Source organism: Plectropomus leopardus, chromosome 1, assembly GCF_008729295.1.
Source record: "Plectropomus leopardus isolate mb chromosome 1, YSFRI_Pleo_2.0, whole genome shotgun sequence".
Taxonomy (NCBI): Eukaryota; Metazoa; Chordata; class Actinopteri; order Perciformes; family Serranidae; genus Plectropomus; species Plectropomus leopardus.
In genome coordinates this window covers 31783290-31802484 of record NC_056463.1, presented here as the reverse complement: position 1 = coordinate 31802484, position 19195 = coordinate 31783290, and the positions used below count along the sequence as shown (strand labels likewise).

Below are 19195 nucleotides of genomic sequence, written 5' to 3'. Positions count from 1 at the left end.
ACTACTCCTGGTAATAACAGAAGTACTGCTACTTCATATATTACCACTACTAGAACAAAAACCTACTACTGCCACTTCTACTACTTCTATTTCTACTACAATTACTGGTACAATTATTAGTACTAGATTAGTTCTACAACAACCATTCTACTCGTGCTACTGCAATTACTAATACAACTTCTACCACTACCACTGTTACTACTACCATAATTGCTAATACTAGTAGTTGTGTACCGAAACTGTTGCTACTATTAATACACCTACTTCTACTATTACTACTGCAATCGCTACTACTACGTCTACTAATGCTTCTTATACTATTACTATTACTCCTTGTACAGATGTACTGCTATTTCTTATACTTCCGTGACTGCAACTACTACTGCCTTTAATAATACTAGTAGTACTTCTGTCCTTTTTTTTTTTGTCAACTGCAACTTCTGCATACTTTAAGCTACTGAAACAATTCAAATGTCGAAATGTTGTGCTCTTGAAGAACATTCATGCCTCTCTTTTTTTCTGCATTTTATGCTTCATATAACATTTATTATTTTAACCTTTTTAGTTAACATCAACTTCTTCCTTTGACACTCTTCAGTTCAAAGCAGTTCAGCTTTCATTTTTCCACTTTTTCAGATATTTCTGGCAATTTGTAATATATTTCTGCATTTTCAGCCATGGTTTTAAACTGATTTCAGCTTTAAGCATCCACACGCATGTTCTGCAGGAAATGCTTTTTCTGGTTTATAAAAACATCATGTTTGTCCTCCTCATGCTCCTAATGAATGATAATACAAAAACAACCAATCAAAGCTGAAAAGCATCTAACGTAGCTGTCAGTCATGTCCATCACTGCTTGTGAGCTGTGGTCAAACTGTCAAACTAGGCAGTGCTGATCAAATATGAATCAATATTCTGTTACTGCATCGATTATTTCTTAGCTAAATATTTTCAGAAACATTTAGTGTACTGTTTACCTTTTAAGATGAGAATTTTTCCTCCATTTGATGAGTGATGCTTGGTTTTGACTTGAATGTTTACAAGAAGGCAGCCTAGTCACAAACATTCTAATTTTAGAGCTGAACCGTAAGCTAAAACATAGTTCTGGAAACATCTGAGGCAAGAAACAGGTAATGCAGTAACAGAATCTCGATTCATATTTGAACAGTGCTGCCCAGTTTGATAGTTTGACCACAGCTCACAAGAAGTGATTGCAAAAATTACTAAAATAACCAATCACAGTGAAGCTGTTAGTCACGTCAAATACCAATAGGCAAACTTGAAGGAGGAACATGACAAAAAAAAAAAAAATCATAGATTACGTGTCTCGTAATCGTGTCTTCAGTACCACTGTAAGCATAAAGTGACTTTAATTTAAAAAAAAATCTAACAACTTTTTCTCTTTATTTGCTAAAAAAAAGAAGTTACCTCAGCTTTAAGTACAATTGTTATTAATTTCCCTATTGATTAACTCTTTCAGTGACATACTTCTTTAATGTAAAAGCTAATAGATGCTATCTTGTAAGTACTGTATTTGACAAAAGCTGGAAACATAACAAATGTGATTGTCTTTGTTTTGAGGATAAAATCTCAGCTGCTGTAGAGGAGCAGCTCAGTTCAGTAAGTGGATCTAAGCATACAAATAAAGTGTTCTCATATGTGTAATTTATACTAGGTACACTGGTAGGGGTAACATTAAACATCACAATAAAGGAAGAAAGTTGATCTGCAGGTAAATAAATATTTGAAAGCACAGACCCCCCACCCTAAGCTTCCTATCTGCCTCAGCCCTTGAGTGTTCTTATCACAAACACTCACCTTACATTTCCAGATAGGTAGAGGTAAACAAGTTACCCATACTGTTTTACAAACATAGTTCAAATAAGACATTTCATAGTTGTCAACTCTGTTTGTATTGCTGCAGGCTGGACTTCCTCTTTTCTGCATTTGCAGCACCAAACTCAAAGAGCCCAAACACAGTGCTGCAAAGGATGCCGACCTCCCATCTCCAAAATGCTCAGATCACTTATTTTTTGAAAAATGTGATGAGTTTGAATAAGGAGCTCTTCTCCCCTGTGGCAGGTCTGTCCAGCCTCGGAAGGTTTTACAATTTAGAGGGCTTGACTGGAAATCCTGTTAGAGTAGCGCAAGACCTCCAGCTCCTTATCTGTTCTAATCAGAGGCTGCGAGAACAGGCAGCAACAAGCAAGTGTGAGATCTGCTCTCTCTGATCGTTACATCAGCTACGCATCCTGCCAACTGAATATTTATCAAATACCACTTTTTATCATGCAAGAATACAGCCATGGAACACTGGAGATGGATTTAGATTTTCAGTTACTTTATTGACCTTTTAGACACTTACTTCACCAGTGCGTATAGTATCAATAACCCTTTTTTTTTTTGTCAACAAGACACTAATTAAAAGTAAAAATTGTAAATACTATACACTAAGTGGTTTCTTGTATGAGTGCTTGCTATCAGTGGTGGCTTATGAGACAGTGGGCCCCAGGATACTACAAATCACCTTCCCCATACAGAAAAAACACACATAGACTTACTGGTAGTTTTGTCTTCTGTTTTGCATCTCTTTTTCTGTTTGTATTAGTGTGTGTGTGTGTGTGTGTGTCTTTGTAGTCATTTTTCATCTCTTTGAGGTAATTTTGTCATTTTTGATCATTATGTGTCTCTTTGTAGTTCCCTTGTGTCTTTTTGTGGTTGTCTCTGAGGTAATTTTATATCATTTTGTTGGCATTTTGTGTTACTTTGTAATCAATACGTGTCTCCTTGAGGTTGTCTCCTTGTAGTCAATTAATGTCACTTTTGTGTTTGTTTTGTGTCTCTTTGTAGTCTGTGTGTGTCTGTTTGTGGTTGCCTTGAGTCTCTTTGTAGTTGATTTGTGTCTCTCTGTGCTTGTATGCTGTCTCCTTTGTGTACCTTTGTGTTTTTTGTGTCACTTGTGGTTGCTTTGTGTCTTTTTTGGTTGTCATTTTGTGTCACTCTGTAGTCTTTTATGTCTCTGAGGAAATTTTGTACCTTTTTAGTCTTTTTTTGTGTGTATTTGTGGTCATTCTGTGTCTCCTTGTGGTTGTTTTGTCTCCCTTTGCAGTTATTTTGTGTCTTGTTGCAGCTGTTTTGTGTCTCCTTGTAGACAATTTGTGTCCCATGTGTTTGTTTGGTCAATTTGTGTCATTCTTTTTTAATCATTTTGTTTCGCTTTGTAGTCATACCGTGTCTTTTCTTTGGTTTTATCTCTTTCTGTGTTTATTTCGTGTCTCCTTGTGGTTGATTTGTGTCCCGTTGTGTTTATTTCGTGTCTCTTTGTTTTGCCGCTTTTAGTAGTTATTTTGGGCATCTGTAAAGTTCCTTTGCATTTCTTTGTGATCTTTTTTTCTCTTTGTAGTCATTTTATTCTTCTCTGGTTGATTCACGTTAATCTGAGTCACATTTTGCAGGTGAAGGCCAGGGGCCTCCTGACACTTTAGGCCTCTGGGTCTGTGCCCAGGAGGCCTGTTCAGTAATCCATCCATGCTTGCTATAGTTTATCTGACATAAATTATGATATGAAATCATACCTTGTTGCACACCTTTGTAATATATAGAGTTTTATATATGTACATCTCCTGCATGGTGTTATCACGACTTCTCTTCTGCGTTGTGCTGCAGCCTTACTTTTCTCTGCCAGCGCCCTTTGGTTCCTTCAAAATGTCAGTGAAATCAGTTGTCTTGTAAGTGAGATGTACCTAATAGTCTATCTTTAGTCAGTCTCTTCTGATTCCTGCTTGGAGATTCTTCAACAATGACACTGCCTCAGATGACTCACTGAGCAACAGACACCAGAGATTATTAATGTTTTTACAAAAATAGTTACACAGAAATAACAGCAGCAGCAGTAACCCATGGTTACAGGGATGACGTCACTTAGCATCATTGATCTCCTCCACACACATTCCCAAGTTCCAATTAATCCGAGGTGACAACCCATTGTGTCAGGATGTATTGTCGCTGAAGTCATTTTCATTTATAAAACAACAAAAAACACATTTTCAATTCATTTGCAGCCACCCAACCCTGGAAATATAAGTCAATATTTTTTCTCCTGTGGGAGATGTGCCTCACTAGCGTCCTGGCTCATTTGAGAAATGTTACATCATCAGAATGGTTCAGCCCTTGAACTCTCTTTGGTAATCTTTGGTAATGAGTGAGGGGAGAAAAGAAAGAGAAAGTTTGCAGAGGAGGGAAGCGTGGTCATAACGAACCAGCTTCCTGCAGGGTAATAAAGGTCTGCGTCTAATGCCAAGGGCAGCCAGGCAAGCACGAAGACCATTACAGCTGAGCGGGCTGGCTTAGAGCTATGTCTGGGAGGCCAAAAACAGCTCGGAGAAAGCCCTCCACCCCCACCTGCTTTTGACTGCAGACACAATTATCCTGCAAGGTTGCAGCCAATATTTCCTCCTGGTGCCAAAGGTGAAGACATGTTCGAAATGTTTCTTTTTTTGTCCAAAAAGTGAGTGAGTGCCCTCCCTGGAGCATTTCTTCAGGACAGCAGGACAGAGGAGGGAGCTAGAGTATAGGGCAGACATACCACAAAGACAAGGTGTACTTATGCTCCAAGCAATGGCTCTTGCTTTCTCAGGTTGCTCTTTACAATGTTAAATAAAAGAACTGAAAAATGCCACATCTAGTTCATGTAAGAAATAACCGCTTTCTGGATACTCTAAAACTGCAATCTAAATGCATGGTTTCACTTCCCCCTCAGTAACTAATGTTAAATCTGTTACAGTACCAAATGTAATTTCCACTGATGGCATTTAGTGAAAATAAAGCCTCAAGGCTGGACGTTTTCTTAGCTGACAAATCACAAAAAATGAAAAGCATCCCAACTTCTAATTACTGGAACTTTTTTTATTCTTTTTAGCTGTTCAAGGGGAAATAGATGCAATGACGAGTCACACTGAGATCTTTCGGCACAGAGCAAAATAATTTGCACAAAATGAGATGCAGGAAGTCATTTGAAATGGCACTGAGGCTTGAAGAGGAAAATTGCAGACGGTGATTTGTTAAGAAGTTCCATTAACTCTGCATTTAATTTGCTTGGACTTTGACGGCACACATAGTTACTGTACTGTATCTCACACTATTTCGGAGTCAAAACTGGTTCCCCGCCAAGTAAAAAATGTCCTTGTATGGAAAGAAGCTCTAAATTTAAGTTGACCAACATCATAAACTGCTTCCTTGTGGTTTTAGGTGCATACATTATATAATGCTACAAACAGGAAAGTCCCACAGAGAGGTGCTGATGTAAAGCCATCCAATTCCTAACCTTGCCTGCAGCTTTACAGTAAGCACAACTAACGGGAGGAAAATAAAAGTAGAAGCTAAATAAAATGGCAGACGTTTGTGCTATCACAACACCTCGTCTGCACTACGCTTCCCAACACACAACACTGACTGTAAACTCTTTACTACTGCACATATATCATCATTATCTTGCTATTTATTATGGTACGTGCACAAGCTTTGGATCACTTTTTTACAACATCTGCAGAGGCACGCACACTGTGCTTTTACAGCTTCTGAAATATTGTTTTGTGACCTTTCATTCTCACTGTAGCTTTTCATTCCAGTCATTCTAAGTATCTCTCTGCACACTCAACCAATAATGCTATAATATGTAATGGTTATGAATTCTGGAAGAAAGGAATGCTTGACGTTTCTCAACGAGTGAGCAGAGTTGAATGCACAGTGAACGTATATTTGCACATTTACTATTCAAATATATATATTTTTAATGCCCTTTGTGCTCATAAAGGGATAGTTAAGGTTTTTTTTAAGTGAAGTTGTATGGGGTACTTATCCTCAGACAGTATTTTACAAACAGTTGATGTCAGTCGGCACATTCCCCAATTTGAAGAAGCAGCAACAGAACATATTTTTGCCACCTTGAAAAAGTCCCACTTAAAAAAACAATCATTATTAGTTTTTGTGTAGACTATATTCAGATTTTTTTCACTGCTTTAATTTATTATCAGACTGTGATTTCCAGCAGGAAAATAAAGCTGTTCAAACACCCTCTTTAAAGCCAAACTCCACTGAGAAAAATAATGATTAAACATCGCTATTGTACTGCCGCTGCCTCTATCGGTAAGTTTTGTTTGTGTTATTGTGTGACTTTGATATTGACTTTTAGGGGTTTAGGTGGCTAAAATATGTAAAATATGTTACTACATGTTTCTCTTGTCTCTCTGACTGACATCTACTGTATGTAATACACTGGATGATGACCTTATACAACCCCTCTTCAAAAAATCTGAACTATCCCTTTAAGTCCTTTTATCCATCGGTCTTATTTTGCTATTTGTTGTTGTACAGCAGGAAGCTGTCTGTTAGTCTTTACTAGCCAAATGTTTCGGCACAAATATTTAATGACACTCAACCCAGCACATACTGTATGTACACTTTTAAAAAGATTCTTGTTTTCAATGTAAGAGAATCTCCAACTCTCCACAGACACATGCTTTAAAGAGATTCAATTATTTTCTGATGTCTCTCCTAGTTATATAGAGTAATGGGATGTTTAATCTTTTATCAAATACCTCCTTTACTTCATAAGAGCACTTCTTTGTGTTTGCCTGCTGATACTTCAGACCACATGTTGGAATAAATATGAAGTGAAGTCACCATGTTTAGATGGGGGGAAAAAGGACTTATTTTCTCGCAAAATAACTTCAAGTCAATAGACATGCTCAGTGAGTGTGCTCTTTGATTCAGTGTAATTAAATTAGTGACTTGAGAACATGAAAATCTTTCCAACAGTTATAACATCAAAGCTGGCATACAATTAGGCCTCCCGCCAAATATCTATTTATCTATCACTGTGCCAGCTCCATCAGTTGATCTTCTATGGTTTAGATTAAATTTTTGGGTTGCAGTGAACAAGATGTCACAGGGAGATTTTTGATGGAGATGTTTATATTTAGTCACGGTTCAAGGAAGGTGAGCTGCACAGAGGGGCGTGTCACAAGAGGCAAACACAACATGAAGTGATGTGTCCGTGAAATCATGACTCACCTTTTAAGAGCACAACTCTTTGTTCGATAGTATTGAATTTTCAATTGAATTACTCCGAGCTGCACCAATAGCTATTCAGAGGATTTAATACGGGAGGATTTTTGAGAGAAAATGTATTACTGAGCTACATTTGATGTCTTAGTTAGAAATTCACAGCTAAAACAAATTTATAGTTATATACCTACAGTACTAGGAAAATGCTTACAAAACCCATCTCATAGATGTCGAGATATTAAACAAGATAAGAAGTTTGACTTGCTAGTGGTGCTACAGGAAAAGCCGAGGGGTCACTAGAATCATCCTCTGGGTACCATGGATGTCTCATCACATTCTCATCCCAAGTATTATTGCAGCTTTGTATGCTTTTTGCGTTTAATGAAATAGTTTTCTTTGCTGTAAAGCTGTCAAATAATTCCATCGGGGATGGGCCACCAGGTGGCATGACACTAAGATAAAAGAATGTATTTATTTATTCATTTGTAAGTGGACTTTCACGTCTACATTTTTCGCAATAGGTATCTTCCTGCGCCTGCTCTTGATTGTTCAGGGATGCCACAACCAAGCAGGACATCAACAAAAGCACATGGTTAGGATTACAACAAAACATTGCGGTTTGGTTCTACATCCATATGTAAAGAGAACACCAGGCTCCCAGGTGAAAGTCCAGGGTTTGGACCCACCCACCAGCCCTCCTTTTTGCCCTGTAGAGACTTTCCAGCTCCTCATATCATGTTCTTACCGACAGTGTTTCAAACTGGTGCTGTCCAGCTGCATATTATACCAACACAAAGGTCTCATCTGGCCTAGTTGTTAACAGACAATGCCTGACAGCGTATTATAACGATACAAAAGGTGGCTTAAGGTATTGGTCTCTGATGCTGAAATCACTGATAAAACAATGATTTTTGATGACTTGGGGATAAGAACAGGTGTGATATCTATACAAAATTCTAGGACAATGCATCCAGCGGTTGTTGAAGTTCACGATCTTCCCCTTGAGACATGTAAGCATGGCTGAAAACAGACACATTGGTTGACTGTTGAAACCTCTAAAATGGCCCGTGTTTATGCAACATATTCTTACTTCCAATCCGTCAAATACAGGCTTTTGATCAGTAGCCCATCATATCAAAACATGATTCACTAGGGGATGTCGTGGCAATTTTTACGCCCGTTACGTCCATTGTCTCTTTTTAAAATAAATTTCTTTTTTCATAGGAATTGTACAGTTTCTGTTTGTTAAATACATACAGTCTCTCCTCAAAGTAAACTTACAATTTCAGTATTAAAAAAAAACCATATTTTTCATTTACTTCCTAATCATGGTTTGGCCTAAAATAAGTACTCTTGTTACTAACATAATATGACATCATGTGACATACTTACACAAACTAGCACACTCAACATTCTTAAAAAAACTTTATTGACTTTGGGTTTCCCCCTTGACACATATAGTGGTCTCCTGGGTAAATGTCAACCTCCCCTCCAACCCACACTTTTACGCTTTTTTTTCTTCTACAATAGTTGCCTAGAGCATCAATATATGCCATCGTTGGGTGGTCTCATACCATTGCTAAAGTGTGCATCAGAGTCTAACACAGACGGACCAAGCTGGGCAAGAGATCAGGTTGGTTTCTTTGACTGGCACTACCTCCTATGGTCTTGAGAGTGAATACCATACTCAGTATGCCTTGCTGAAGGAAGTGTGCATCTACTCATGGACAAGAGGCTCGTGTTCAAGACAGCATGGGATGTAAACATTAATCCTCCTCCTCGTCCTCCTCTGCTGAGCTGTAAAACTTAGCTAGCTCAGTAATGCTGAGTAAACTAGCAATGCACACTTTCTTCTGCGCAATGATACGATTGATGGATGTAGTTTGGTTGTGAATAATCTTGTGTAACCAGGTCATGATTTATGGAAAGAGACATTAAGTTTTTCAAATGTACGTTTGTCAAGCATACATTCTGAGTACCATCTTCTTCCATTGAATTGAAAAGAAAGCAGACCTCTTACAGCCGATATCTCCAACACTTGGCAATACAAACCAAAACAATCTAGATTGAGCACCACAGCTATATGGAATATGGAAAACATTTAGTTTTGATTTTGGGGTGAACTGTCCCTTTAAATGATTAATGCAAAATTTCTCTGATCCTTCCTTTTCCAATAGTCATGCAGTAGCTATAGTCACCAGTAACAGAGAAACATTTCTGATAACTGTCCACTTACAGTAACGATCTCCTTGTGCCGTTTAGAGTCTGAATAGCAGCAGACTGAAATCTGCCATTGGCGTCCACAAGTGATCTACCAGCTTCCTTCATATGCAAGACAACATAGCTGCTGACTCAGCCTCGCACTGTATTAAACAAATTATATTAATTCAGTGTCTTGAGTTAAACACTCTTTATGAGTCATCAGAGGCTCATTCAAATATCCAGAGCCAACAGATTTAACAAAATCATTGCTATTAATTTTTGCCCTGAGAAAACTGCTGCTGCTGTGTCCCCTCAGTGAGTGGGTTACAGGTATTAACTAGTAAATAAGAGGACATGATTTACAAGATGCATCGATTAGTAGCTACTGGGACTCATTAGCCTGCCTGTTAGCCAAACTGTGAGGCTACAATCAACATGTTAGGATACACTGTGAGGTTTATAGATTGTGTGAGACAGTGGTCATGAGTTCACATGCAGCATCGACTCACCCCAATAAATGCTAAAGGCTCAATGACAGAAATGGAAAAGAATAGGACAGAGCTAAGCAGGCAGGCCAGGCAACTTCTTTAGAGGGTGATAGCTTGAGAAAGACGTCCATTAATCTTTATACTGGCACTGGGTGAGGGATGCAGACTCTGAAAGCACCTAACATTATCTTTTGTGAAAGTGATTAACAGAACAAGGTAGATAATTCCTTTCTGACAAGCTTTTTATGTATACAAGCTGATTACAGAAACACTAATATTCTCCTTAATCACATTATTAGTGACATGTAAGGCAGGTTTTGGTCGTGTTGCTTGTTATATTAAAATCTGTGTTGTCTGGGTCATCCTGTGTGCTCAGTAGAGAAACTAGTCCAAATAAACTGCAGTGCCTCCCCCTCCTTGCCCTCTTTTGGGATGAGTGATATCATTGCCTCTCTCAATTTTTCTGGTAGTCTCCTCTTAGTGTGTGATTTAGGCAATAAAGGAGTATAGCTGGTATTTGGTTGCTGAAGGTTTTGTAGCATTTTGGCTATAAAGACCTGGTGCTTTATTCACCCTGTATCTGGAAATAGCTGTGACCCCTCTACTTTTCTCTACCCTGTATGGTATGGGAGACAAAATCCACAATCCTCCCTCTGTGCAAAAATGTATTCCAAAGGTTTGTCTGAACATAATGTGAGGCTTTAGCAGTCTATATTAGACGAACTTGGTATTTTCCAAAGTTGCAGTCTAACCTTAATTTGTCTAAATCAGACAGGTAGACTTTGGAAAGTGTTTTTGCACAAAACGAGCAATGCTGGAATCGTTCTCCATCACCTTGTTTGAAATCCCATTATGAATGGATGTCTTAATGGTTAGTATGAGCAGGAAGAATGGCTACAGCGACCAAAAATTTGTCAAAATGGGCACCTGATTATAGAACAAAACTTTGATGGAGGGCAGATAAGTGATAAATCCGTATGCGGTGTGAATTGGAAATAGATGAGTGTGACTACATAAAAGCGTTGGATAAACCTGCAGGCAGCAGGTATTGTCAGAAAGTGAAACTTTTGTTGGATGTGATTTTTGCCACAACTTGACCGATTTTCACAGTGAGGACATGATCGTCATTGTTATAAGCTATAAACGGAGCAACTGACCGGTATTTGTGCAGTGTCTTTGCTTTCAGTTACCTGCCCTCCATCTGGACAGTGCACCGATGTATGACCTCATTTGCAAAGGAGCTTTTAAGACAGACTTCCAAAAAAATCCTTTTATTATTGGGAGTGGCTATCATTTATATTTTTATGTAACGATATATCAAATGACGATGTGAATCCGTCCACCTGTTCATCCATCCATCCATCCAGCCATCCATCCATCCATCCATCCATCCTTCCATTCATCCTTCCATCCATCCATCATCAGTCCATCCATGCTGTCAATCCATCCATCCATCATCCATCCATCCATCATCCATCCATCCTGTCCATCCATCCATCCATCCATCCATCCATCCATCCGTAATCCATCCACTCTGTCCATCCATCCATCCATCTGTGGTACATGCTCTGATGCATCCCACAGGCGTACAGGGACAGACTAATCTGATGCAAAGACTAAGCAGTGATTTCTGGCTCCACACAAGAACGTGTCTCACATGAGCAGTGATGCGGTTTTATAGCTCCCCTGGCGTAGAGCGGAACATTTAAAAGGCACGGCTCAAATGAGCTTAGCACACTTTATTACCCATCTGCAAACAGCTTAAGTGTCAAGCAGCACATCCTTGAGTTGGTAATGTTCACAGGCACACTGAAAGATGAGGGCAATTAGCCCACAGAAGCACACATAGGTGGTACATAACCAAACAATGCAAAGCTCTTGTTCAAACTAAGGGCTGAACCATTACTGCAGCGTGATATACTAATACCTGCACATAATACAAGGCCTAATGCCTGGGCATACTGTGCTGATGAATTGACCAAAGTCCAGAATTATCCACTTTGCTGGCAATTATTCTAATTACTTACTGCCACACAGTAATTGTAACATCATTACTGCTCCAATACCTTCCCCACAATGTATTTAATTAAGAGTTTTATCTGATTATAATGATACTGTAAAAAAGGAATCAGGGAAACATTTTAACATGTGTCTTTGCTGAGTCAAAAGGAGAATAATTTTTATGATCTGTTCCCCTTTCTATTTTCTCTTTTTATACAATTTCAGATATGTGTTATCTAACATTAATTTATTGTGTGTCAGGGTTATGGTTGCAAAGGGTCAGCATTTTTTTCAAGGAAAGTTGAGTTTGAGAAGTTTGCACAATTTCAGTATATAAAACATACTTGTTCATAGTGAACATATTTGTAAGGGTGCATATAAAAAAGCAATGCCTATTTCTTGAATTGTAACCATGCAGCACACTCTAACATCACATGTACAAATAATATACCATAGTGCTATTAAATAGGGACCCAGTGAAATTCCAGTCCTTTGCATGCAAAGTGCATTCTCCCATCACATGTGCAGCACAACACTACTGCACTGTCTGAGCCAAAAGACGACATGCCTTCCTGCAAATTTTGTTTGCTTGAGTGAATATATTTTATATAACCTGCATATTGTATTGTGAAGCAAGAGTTTATGACTTATCTGCAGATATTTTTGTAGCTTGATTGAGCATGTTAATTGAGGAATTTTAATGAATCTATTTTTGATTTATTCCTCATTATAAAAAACTTTGGGGGGTATGGTGATACAATTGTTAGCGCTGTCGCCTCAGAACAAGACAGTTGCAGGTTTAATTTCCTGTTTATTCAGGTTGAAAGTTTCCACTTTGAATATTTCTGGAATTTTGCAACCCTAGTCAGTATTGTTATCCCACCAGTTGCTAGAAAACGTCATCACTTTACAAGAAATTGTAGTCATAACAAGTGTTGCAGTGTTCAGGTCAAAATAGTCTGAGATCAGTTGGAGCTGATTTTGTTGAGGGAAGATAAATGATACAAATATGAATGTGAGTTTGACAAATGCCGTGGGAAATGAAAATAGACAGTTGTGACAGGTGTGTTACAGTACATGTACCATGGGTGTCCTGCTGTCAATCATCCATTTCAGCGCTGCTGTTTGAGTGATTAGGGAATGTCCAAGTTGCCTCGAGGCAATAAACATACCAAAGCGGTCACACCTCCGGGAGTGTGCGCAAATAGCGCTTGTTTCTAACAAGCAGCAGAGGTCCTGTTTTCCCTTTGTCAGTCCCGTTCACTCAGAATACCTTCCTAAAAGTGTCAGTGTGTAGGTGATAAGAAATGGCGTCAACAATGTAACTTCAGTTCAAACTTTGAAGGTCAAGAAAATGTCTTTTAGCTTCAAGTGATCATTTTTAAAATTCACAGTGGTATTTTCAAGTAGGGCATGTTCACCTGCACCAGCAAGGGCAGTGCCTCTGCGTCTCAAAAAGTGATTTGTCAAAGCAAATTGAGTTTCAGCACAGACTCGTGCCACTTCTTCAGTTCTGACAGCATACAAGGCGTAACATATTCTGAAAATAATTTTAATAACTTGGGGTCAGTTTGTTTATTCAAACCTGTTTATTTAAGGAAAGGGTTTGATCACACACAAGGTCCAGTCTCAATTCCCCCTCTAAGCCCTAAGCACTGAACCCCCACACATTTTAATTAACATTTCATGTGTGCTCAGCAAAATGTGAGAATGCAATAGGGGTGCAAGGCCTCAAAATGCTTTTATAGGGTTGGGGCAGCACATTGTGATGTCACACATACCTACCTGGTCAGAGAAACCAGTAAAATTAGACTTCAAGAGAGCCCACAAGCACTTACTGATTTCACAGTGATGCAGACACTGACTCAGTACAACCCTGCAGATTAATTTGGAATGTGTATCAGCACAAAAGCATCTCAGTTTCATAATTAATATTTTTGCATGTTAAATTCTATTCACTATAATAAAGGTATATGTAACAAAACTTTCAGTAGATCTGCATCTTTCTTGCCTTTGAGGCAGCCAGTGCTTTGTATTCTATTTGTTATAATAATCTGTTTGGTTTGACAGTTGACACCTGCGTCACATACATAGATAATCCATCACAGTGAACAGCATGTCTGCTTTTATTCAGTTAGCATGAGACCATCTTTCTACTAAAAATGACAGCATCAGTCATTTCAGAGAGTGCCCCACACTGACATGTGATAAAATCGACATACACAGCATGGATTATATTAAAAAAATAAAGGGCGCCACTGTGATGTTTATATATATATATATACAGTGGTGGAATGTAACGGAGTACAAATACTTCGTTACAGTACTTAAGTACATTTTTCACGTATCTGTACTTTACTTAAGTAAAAAATATAGAGTATACTTTGACTTTTACTCCACTACATTTTACAGCTATTTTCTGTACTTTCTACTCCACTACATTTCCAAAATGCACCACGTTACATTTGATGGTTGATCAGTCACCAAAATGCTGTCTTCACAAAAAATATTGGTTGCGTTTCGGCCTCGGAAGTTTAAACCAATCAGGTGCTGCTATGCCGCCTCCAATGACAGCAGAGCGCGGCGTGCATTTAGAAGCGGCAGTGTGATTTGGACAACAGTCGATATGGACTCGGAGACTGAGACCCCTGAGCCGAGCCATCCTTGGCCATATTTAAAAGAGATGTTCATGTTTACGGGCTCCAGGAATGAATCATTTAAATTCCAGTGTCTCAACTGTCTTCCTCAAAAAAAGGAATTACTGGCTTTCAAGAATTCCCCGTCAAATCTGAAGAAACACATTGAGGTAAGCAGAGCTCTTGCTACGCTAAGTTATTTTCTCGGGCTTATCATGTTAGCCAAGGTTATATTATTTTTGTTTACTGACATCATGTTATAAATGCTCTAATCTAGCAGAGTACACGTTAATTTACAGAAATCGCCAGAAAAGAGTACAACGGTGTTTTCATTATTTAGCTAACCTACATAGGAACGTAAGGTGGTAAGCTAGGTTAGCTTGTAGCACATGCTAGCTCGACGTCATTTACAATGTAATATAGGGTCTTGTTGGGAAATTTGAATGAATGGACAAGTTTGCACTTACACATAGTAACAATTTGAACCTGTCGGTGGTAAAAACAAACACTTTAGTGAAAGTAATTTGTCACAGGCACAAGCTCGTTTGTTTTACTTTAGCCGTTTAGCGGTCGCGGTTACAACGTTCACGTTTAATATGGTCCGGTTCGGTTCCAAGAGTGTTGGTGGGGGGCTGTGAGTTTGCGGACCAACACTGTCCAGTCAATTAATGTAAAACAATGCTGTGCATTTTCTTTTTTTCTGAGTCTGAGCCCACAACTTTTAGCACCACTCCGCTCCGCCATTGGTTTTCCAGACAGACTAAAAGCCACAGCGCCATCTACAGTCTGTATCGGAGCATATAACATCGGCACTAACGGGGCACTTGGAATGAGATGCACAGCTCCAACAATAAAAAGTTATTATGTGGCAGAGAGCGTTTATAATGAATCTATGTGTATGTTTTAAGAAATATATATTTTCTCTTCGTTAGGATATGTTCTACTATATTGTTGATAGAGTGAAAAGAGGTAGAATCATATTTTCAGTGGAGTATTCCTGTAGTACAGGTACTACAGTCACAAAATAATTATACAATGATATATACAATGATATAAATCTTAGATAATATCGCCCAGCCCTAGAATTAAGATTAATTAATTAATTATCATTATTGTTGTTTTATTTTCAGAGAAGGCACAGATCACATCTCCAGCGTTACATGGACCTGACGGCAACGACTACTAAAAGGAAGGGAAGCTTGTCTGTTGGCGAAGGTCCTTCAACTAGTAAGCAGCAGAAACTGGTGGTGGCAGACACAAAGGCTTCTCAGAAGACCACAGATGTTGCAGTAATGAACTTTGTTGTTCAGGGTTTGCACCCTTTTGGAGTAGTGGAGCAACCTGGATTCATATCTTTAATGCAGCATATTCACCCAAATTACACAGTGATGTCACGGACAACTTTAAGAGACAGGATAGAAAAAAAAACAGTGCAAATGAAAGCAAAAGTGAAGAATGCTATGCAGAACATTAAATACATCTCAACAACCACAGATTGTTGGACGGCCCATCGTCAAAGCTTCATAGGTGTTACTGCCCACTGGATCGAGCCAGAAAGCCTGGAGAGATGTTCTGTTGCTCTGGCATGTCGAAGAATGAAAGGATCACATACCTATGATGTACTAGCTGAAGCCCTGAATGACATCCACATGGAATACAATATTCGGGAAAAGATTGTCAGAACTACAACTGACAATGCCTCCAATTTCATCAAGGCTTTTAGGGTTTATGGGTGTGATGAAGAAAGTGCTGCTGATGGGGGGTGTGAAGATGTGAATGATAGTGAGAAGGAAGAAGAAGCTCCAGAAGAAGATCCTGAAGTGGAGACAGAGGCTGTTGAAGTGGAAGCTTTAATGAATGAAGAAGATGACGAGTGTGCCGAATATCAGCTTCCAAAGCATCACCGTTGTGCTTGTCATCTCCTTAACTTGATCTCAACAGTTGATGCCCAAAATGCCAACTCCAACGACATCTACAAGAAAATAAGTCGTGCAGCATTTGCTAAGTGCTCATCACTTTGGAATAGGACCTCTCGCTCCTCTACAGCTGCAGAGGTCATTGAGAGGGAATGCAAGCTGCAACTCATTCGACCAGTTGACACTCGGTGGAATTCTTTCTTTCTTTCTGTTGAACGGATACTGCGAATAATTAGAGAGAGTGGAGAAGGAGCCATCAGAGCAGTGACCACTGCACTTAAAATCCCCATGTAAGTGTGGCTGGGAGCAGATACACATGTACGGGTTGAGTAATATTGTAGTTGACTTACCATCTACCCCTAGTTTCAGGGGCTGCTGTTAAAGTAACTATTATTAACTGCATTGAGATAATTTGGAACATTATCATCTTATCAACCATCTGTTTCATGTTTCTAGAACTAGATCTTAATTTGAGATAGTAGCATTTCATAAGTATAAGTATATTGCACAGCCAAACACATACTCTTGTAAAAACATGATTGGTGACATTAATGTTGTTTTCAGATTTATGCTTATAGACTACATGTTGAAATGTTCAATATAGACTACTTTCTGATATCAAAAATGCCAAATCATAATTTCTGCAATATCAACTTGAGAATATTCTAATATACTTAGATTTTTTCAACTATTTTGATCTTTTATTGATATTCTACATTCTGGTGTTTCATCCATGTCTTACAGGTGCAGCCCTGCAGAACTTGCTTTCTTGACTGAATATGTTGCAACCATGGGCCCAATCTCCAAGGCACTGAACATATTGCAGGCAGAGAAGGATGTCCACATGGGATGGCTAGTGCCAACTATAACCCTCCTAAATGTGAAGCTTGACCGCCTGAAGACCTCATCTAGGTTCTGCCAGCCACTGATCACTGCCCTTCAAGAAGGAATACAGCGGCGATTTGGAGACATGCTTTCTGACCCTGAACTTGTTGCTGCTGCCATTTTGCTTCCAAAGTTTCGCACCTCATGGACAAGCAATGCAGACTTGCTGAAATCGGGTAAGTCACTGAGATGGTTCCTCAATTGCTGTTGTACAGGGAGGGTATTATTCATGTATTAAACCTTGTAAAAGGCAGATCCTGATCATAGTAAGATATAACACTGGATCAGAAAATGTGTTAATAGTCACTAAGGAGGAACAGCACAATGACCTAGTTATCATGATAGGCCGTTCTGTATAGTCTATGGTTATATAGTCCATGTTTATTGGTTTCACACATTTCCTTTATTCTGTCTGGAAATTGTTTTTTATAGGCATGGACTACATCAAGGCCCACTTGGATCTAGAGTCAGTCCCATCACCAGGCAGCCATTCAGGGTCAGAGGAGGAGGACTTCTTTGGTCTTATGAAGGGAAACGTTCAAGAAACCACAAGGCAGCTGGACACCTATCTGGCCAGTTCAACGACCTCCATGAATGTCCTCAAGTCAGTGCCCAATGTTCTCAACTTGTCCCTCAAAGTCAACACTCCGCTGCCTGCCTCCGCAGCATGTGAAAGACTTTTTAGCTCAGCCGGGCAGATTTTTTCTTCAAAAAGAGGCAGACTAGGCTCAAAAAACTTTGAAAACCAACTCTTGTTGAAACTGAACAAAAAGTTCTGGTAATGCAAATGACAATGAAACTGCCATTTTAAAACTGTTGTGCAGAGAAAAAAAAACATGTTTATAGATGAGCCTTGCCAGCATTAAGACTTGTTGAGTTCTCATGTTCATGACATGTCAGAAGTTAAAGAAAAGAAAGGTTTAAAAGAAAATTTCACAGTTGAATTGTTGTGTTGATCAGATGTTGATTAGAATAATTGTTGGCTGCATTATAGGACAAAAAATCTGATCAAATAGGCTAACTTATCGAAAGATTATTCAGAGTCTGTTTTGCTTTGAATAGATTTATAATAAAATAAATGATTTTAATATATAACCGTCTTCTTTATTGGTTTTACCTAATGACATTAGAAAATGCAGATGTTACTACTAGTAATTCTTATACCTCTGCAGATGCCATTAGTAATATTTACAAGCAACAACTTTTGTTTATTGTAAAGGTTAGCGTACTTGTGCTTACCCTCTGTGATTCATTTCACACTCTATTTTATAATTCTGTTGTTTATTGTTATCTAACAGGGTAATACAGCTCCATACTATGTTTTTATTGAAATATAGGCCTGAACATTAAGAGACAAAACATTGTGTAAGTACTTTTACTTTTAATACTTAAAGTACATTTAAAAGTAAGTACTTACTTACTTTTACTTAAGTAGGATTGTTATGTAGTACTTGTACTTTTACTTGAGTATATATTTTGCTGGTTATCTGTACTTTTACTTAAGTACTGAGTTTCAGTACTTCCTCCACCACTGTATATATATATATATATAAAATTGAATGAGGCAAAGTAGCTAGGGGAATTAGCCAAAGCCATTTTTTGATTTTATTTCTGCTGCAAAATTGGATAATTTAATATAGGGATCTAGGGAAATTCACTCACTTCTGGAGCCAGCCTCAAGTGGCCACTAGAGGAACTGCAGTTTTTGGCATCCCCACACTGGCTTCAATTTTCAGCCCCGGAGTTTGCCACTTAAGGGAGATGGTAGGGGTGGACAGATTGGTTGACAAAACATCAAACCACTGATTTTTGTTTCATTGTTTCCAACAGTCCAATAGTCAATGACATTTTTTTCAAATGACCATGATCGTTATAGAACATTAACCTAACCCCCTAACAGCCCATCCTAACCCTGACCCTGACCCTTGCTGTTAACCAAGATGAAGACAGTCCTCAAAGGGGTCATACACATGCTGCTGATTTAGCTTCCTAGAAGATGCTG

The 19195-nt window shown here is 38.7% G+C and overlaps 1 protein-coding gene across 1 annotated transcript; it reads left to right on the top strand.

Annotated features, from left to right (window-relative positions):
- The first annotated feature begins 14176 nt into the window (after positions 1-14176).
- On the top strand, positions 14177-18326 carry LOC121945146. The gene is made up of 4 exons (XM_042489175.1): positions 14177-14562; positions 15523-16598; positions 17053-17369; positions 17626-18326. The coding sequence occupies exons 1-4, from the start codon at positions 14245-14247 to the stop codon at positions 17973-17975; spliced, it is 2061 nt and encodes a 686-aa protein (XP_042345109.1). The 5' UTR covers positions 14177-14244; the 3' UTR covers positions 17976-18326.
- Positions 18327-19195: the final 869 nt, after the last annotated feature.

Excerpts from the sequence above, each read along its gene's own strand:
- LOC121945146 (XM_042489175.1), top strand. The coding sequence starts at position 14,245 with ATGCTGTCTTCACAAAAAATATTGGTTGCGTTTCGGCCTCGGAAGTTT. Across the intron at positions 14,563-15,522 it reads ATCTGAAGAAACACATTGAG|AGAAGGCACAGATCACATCT; the intron begins GTAAGCAGAGCT and ends TTTTATTTTCAG. Across the intron at positions 16,599-17,052 it reads ACTGCACTTAAAATCCCCAT|GTGCAGCCCTGCAGAACTTG; the intron begins GTAAGTGTGGCT and ends CATGTCTTACAG.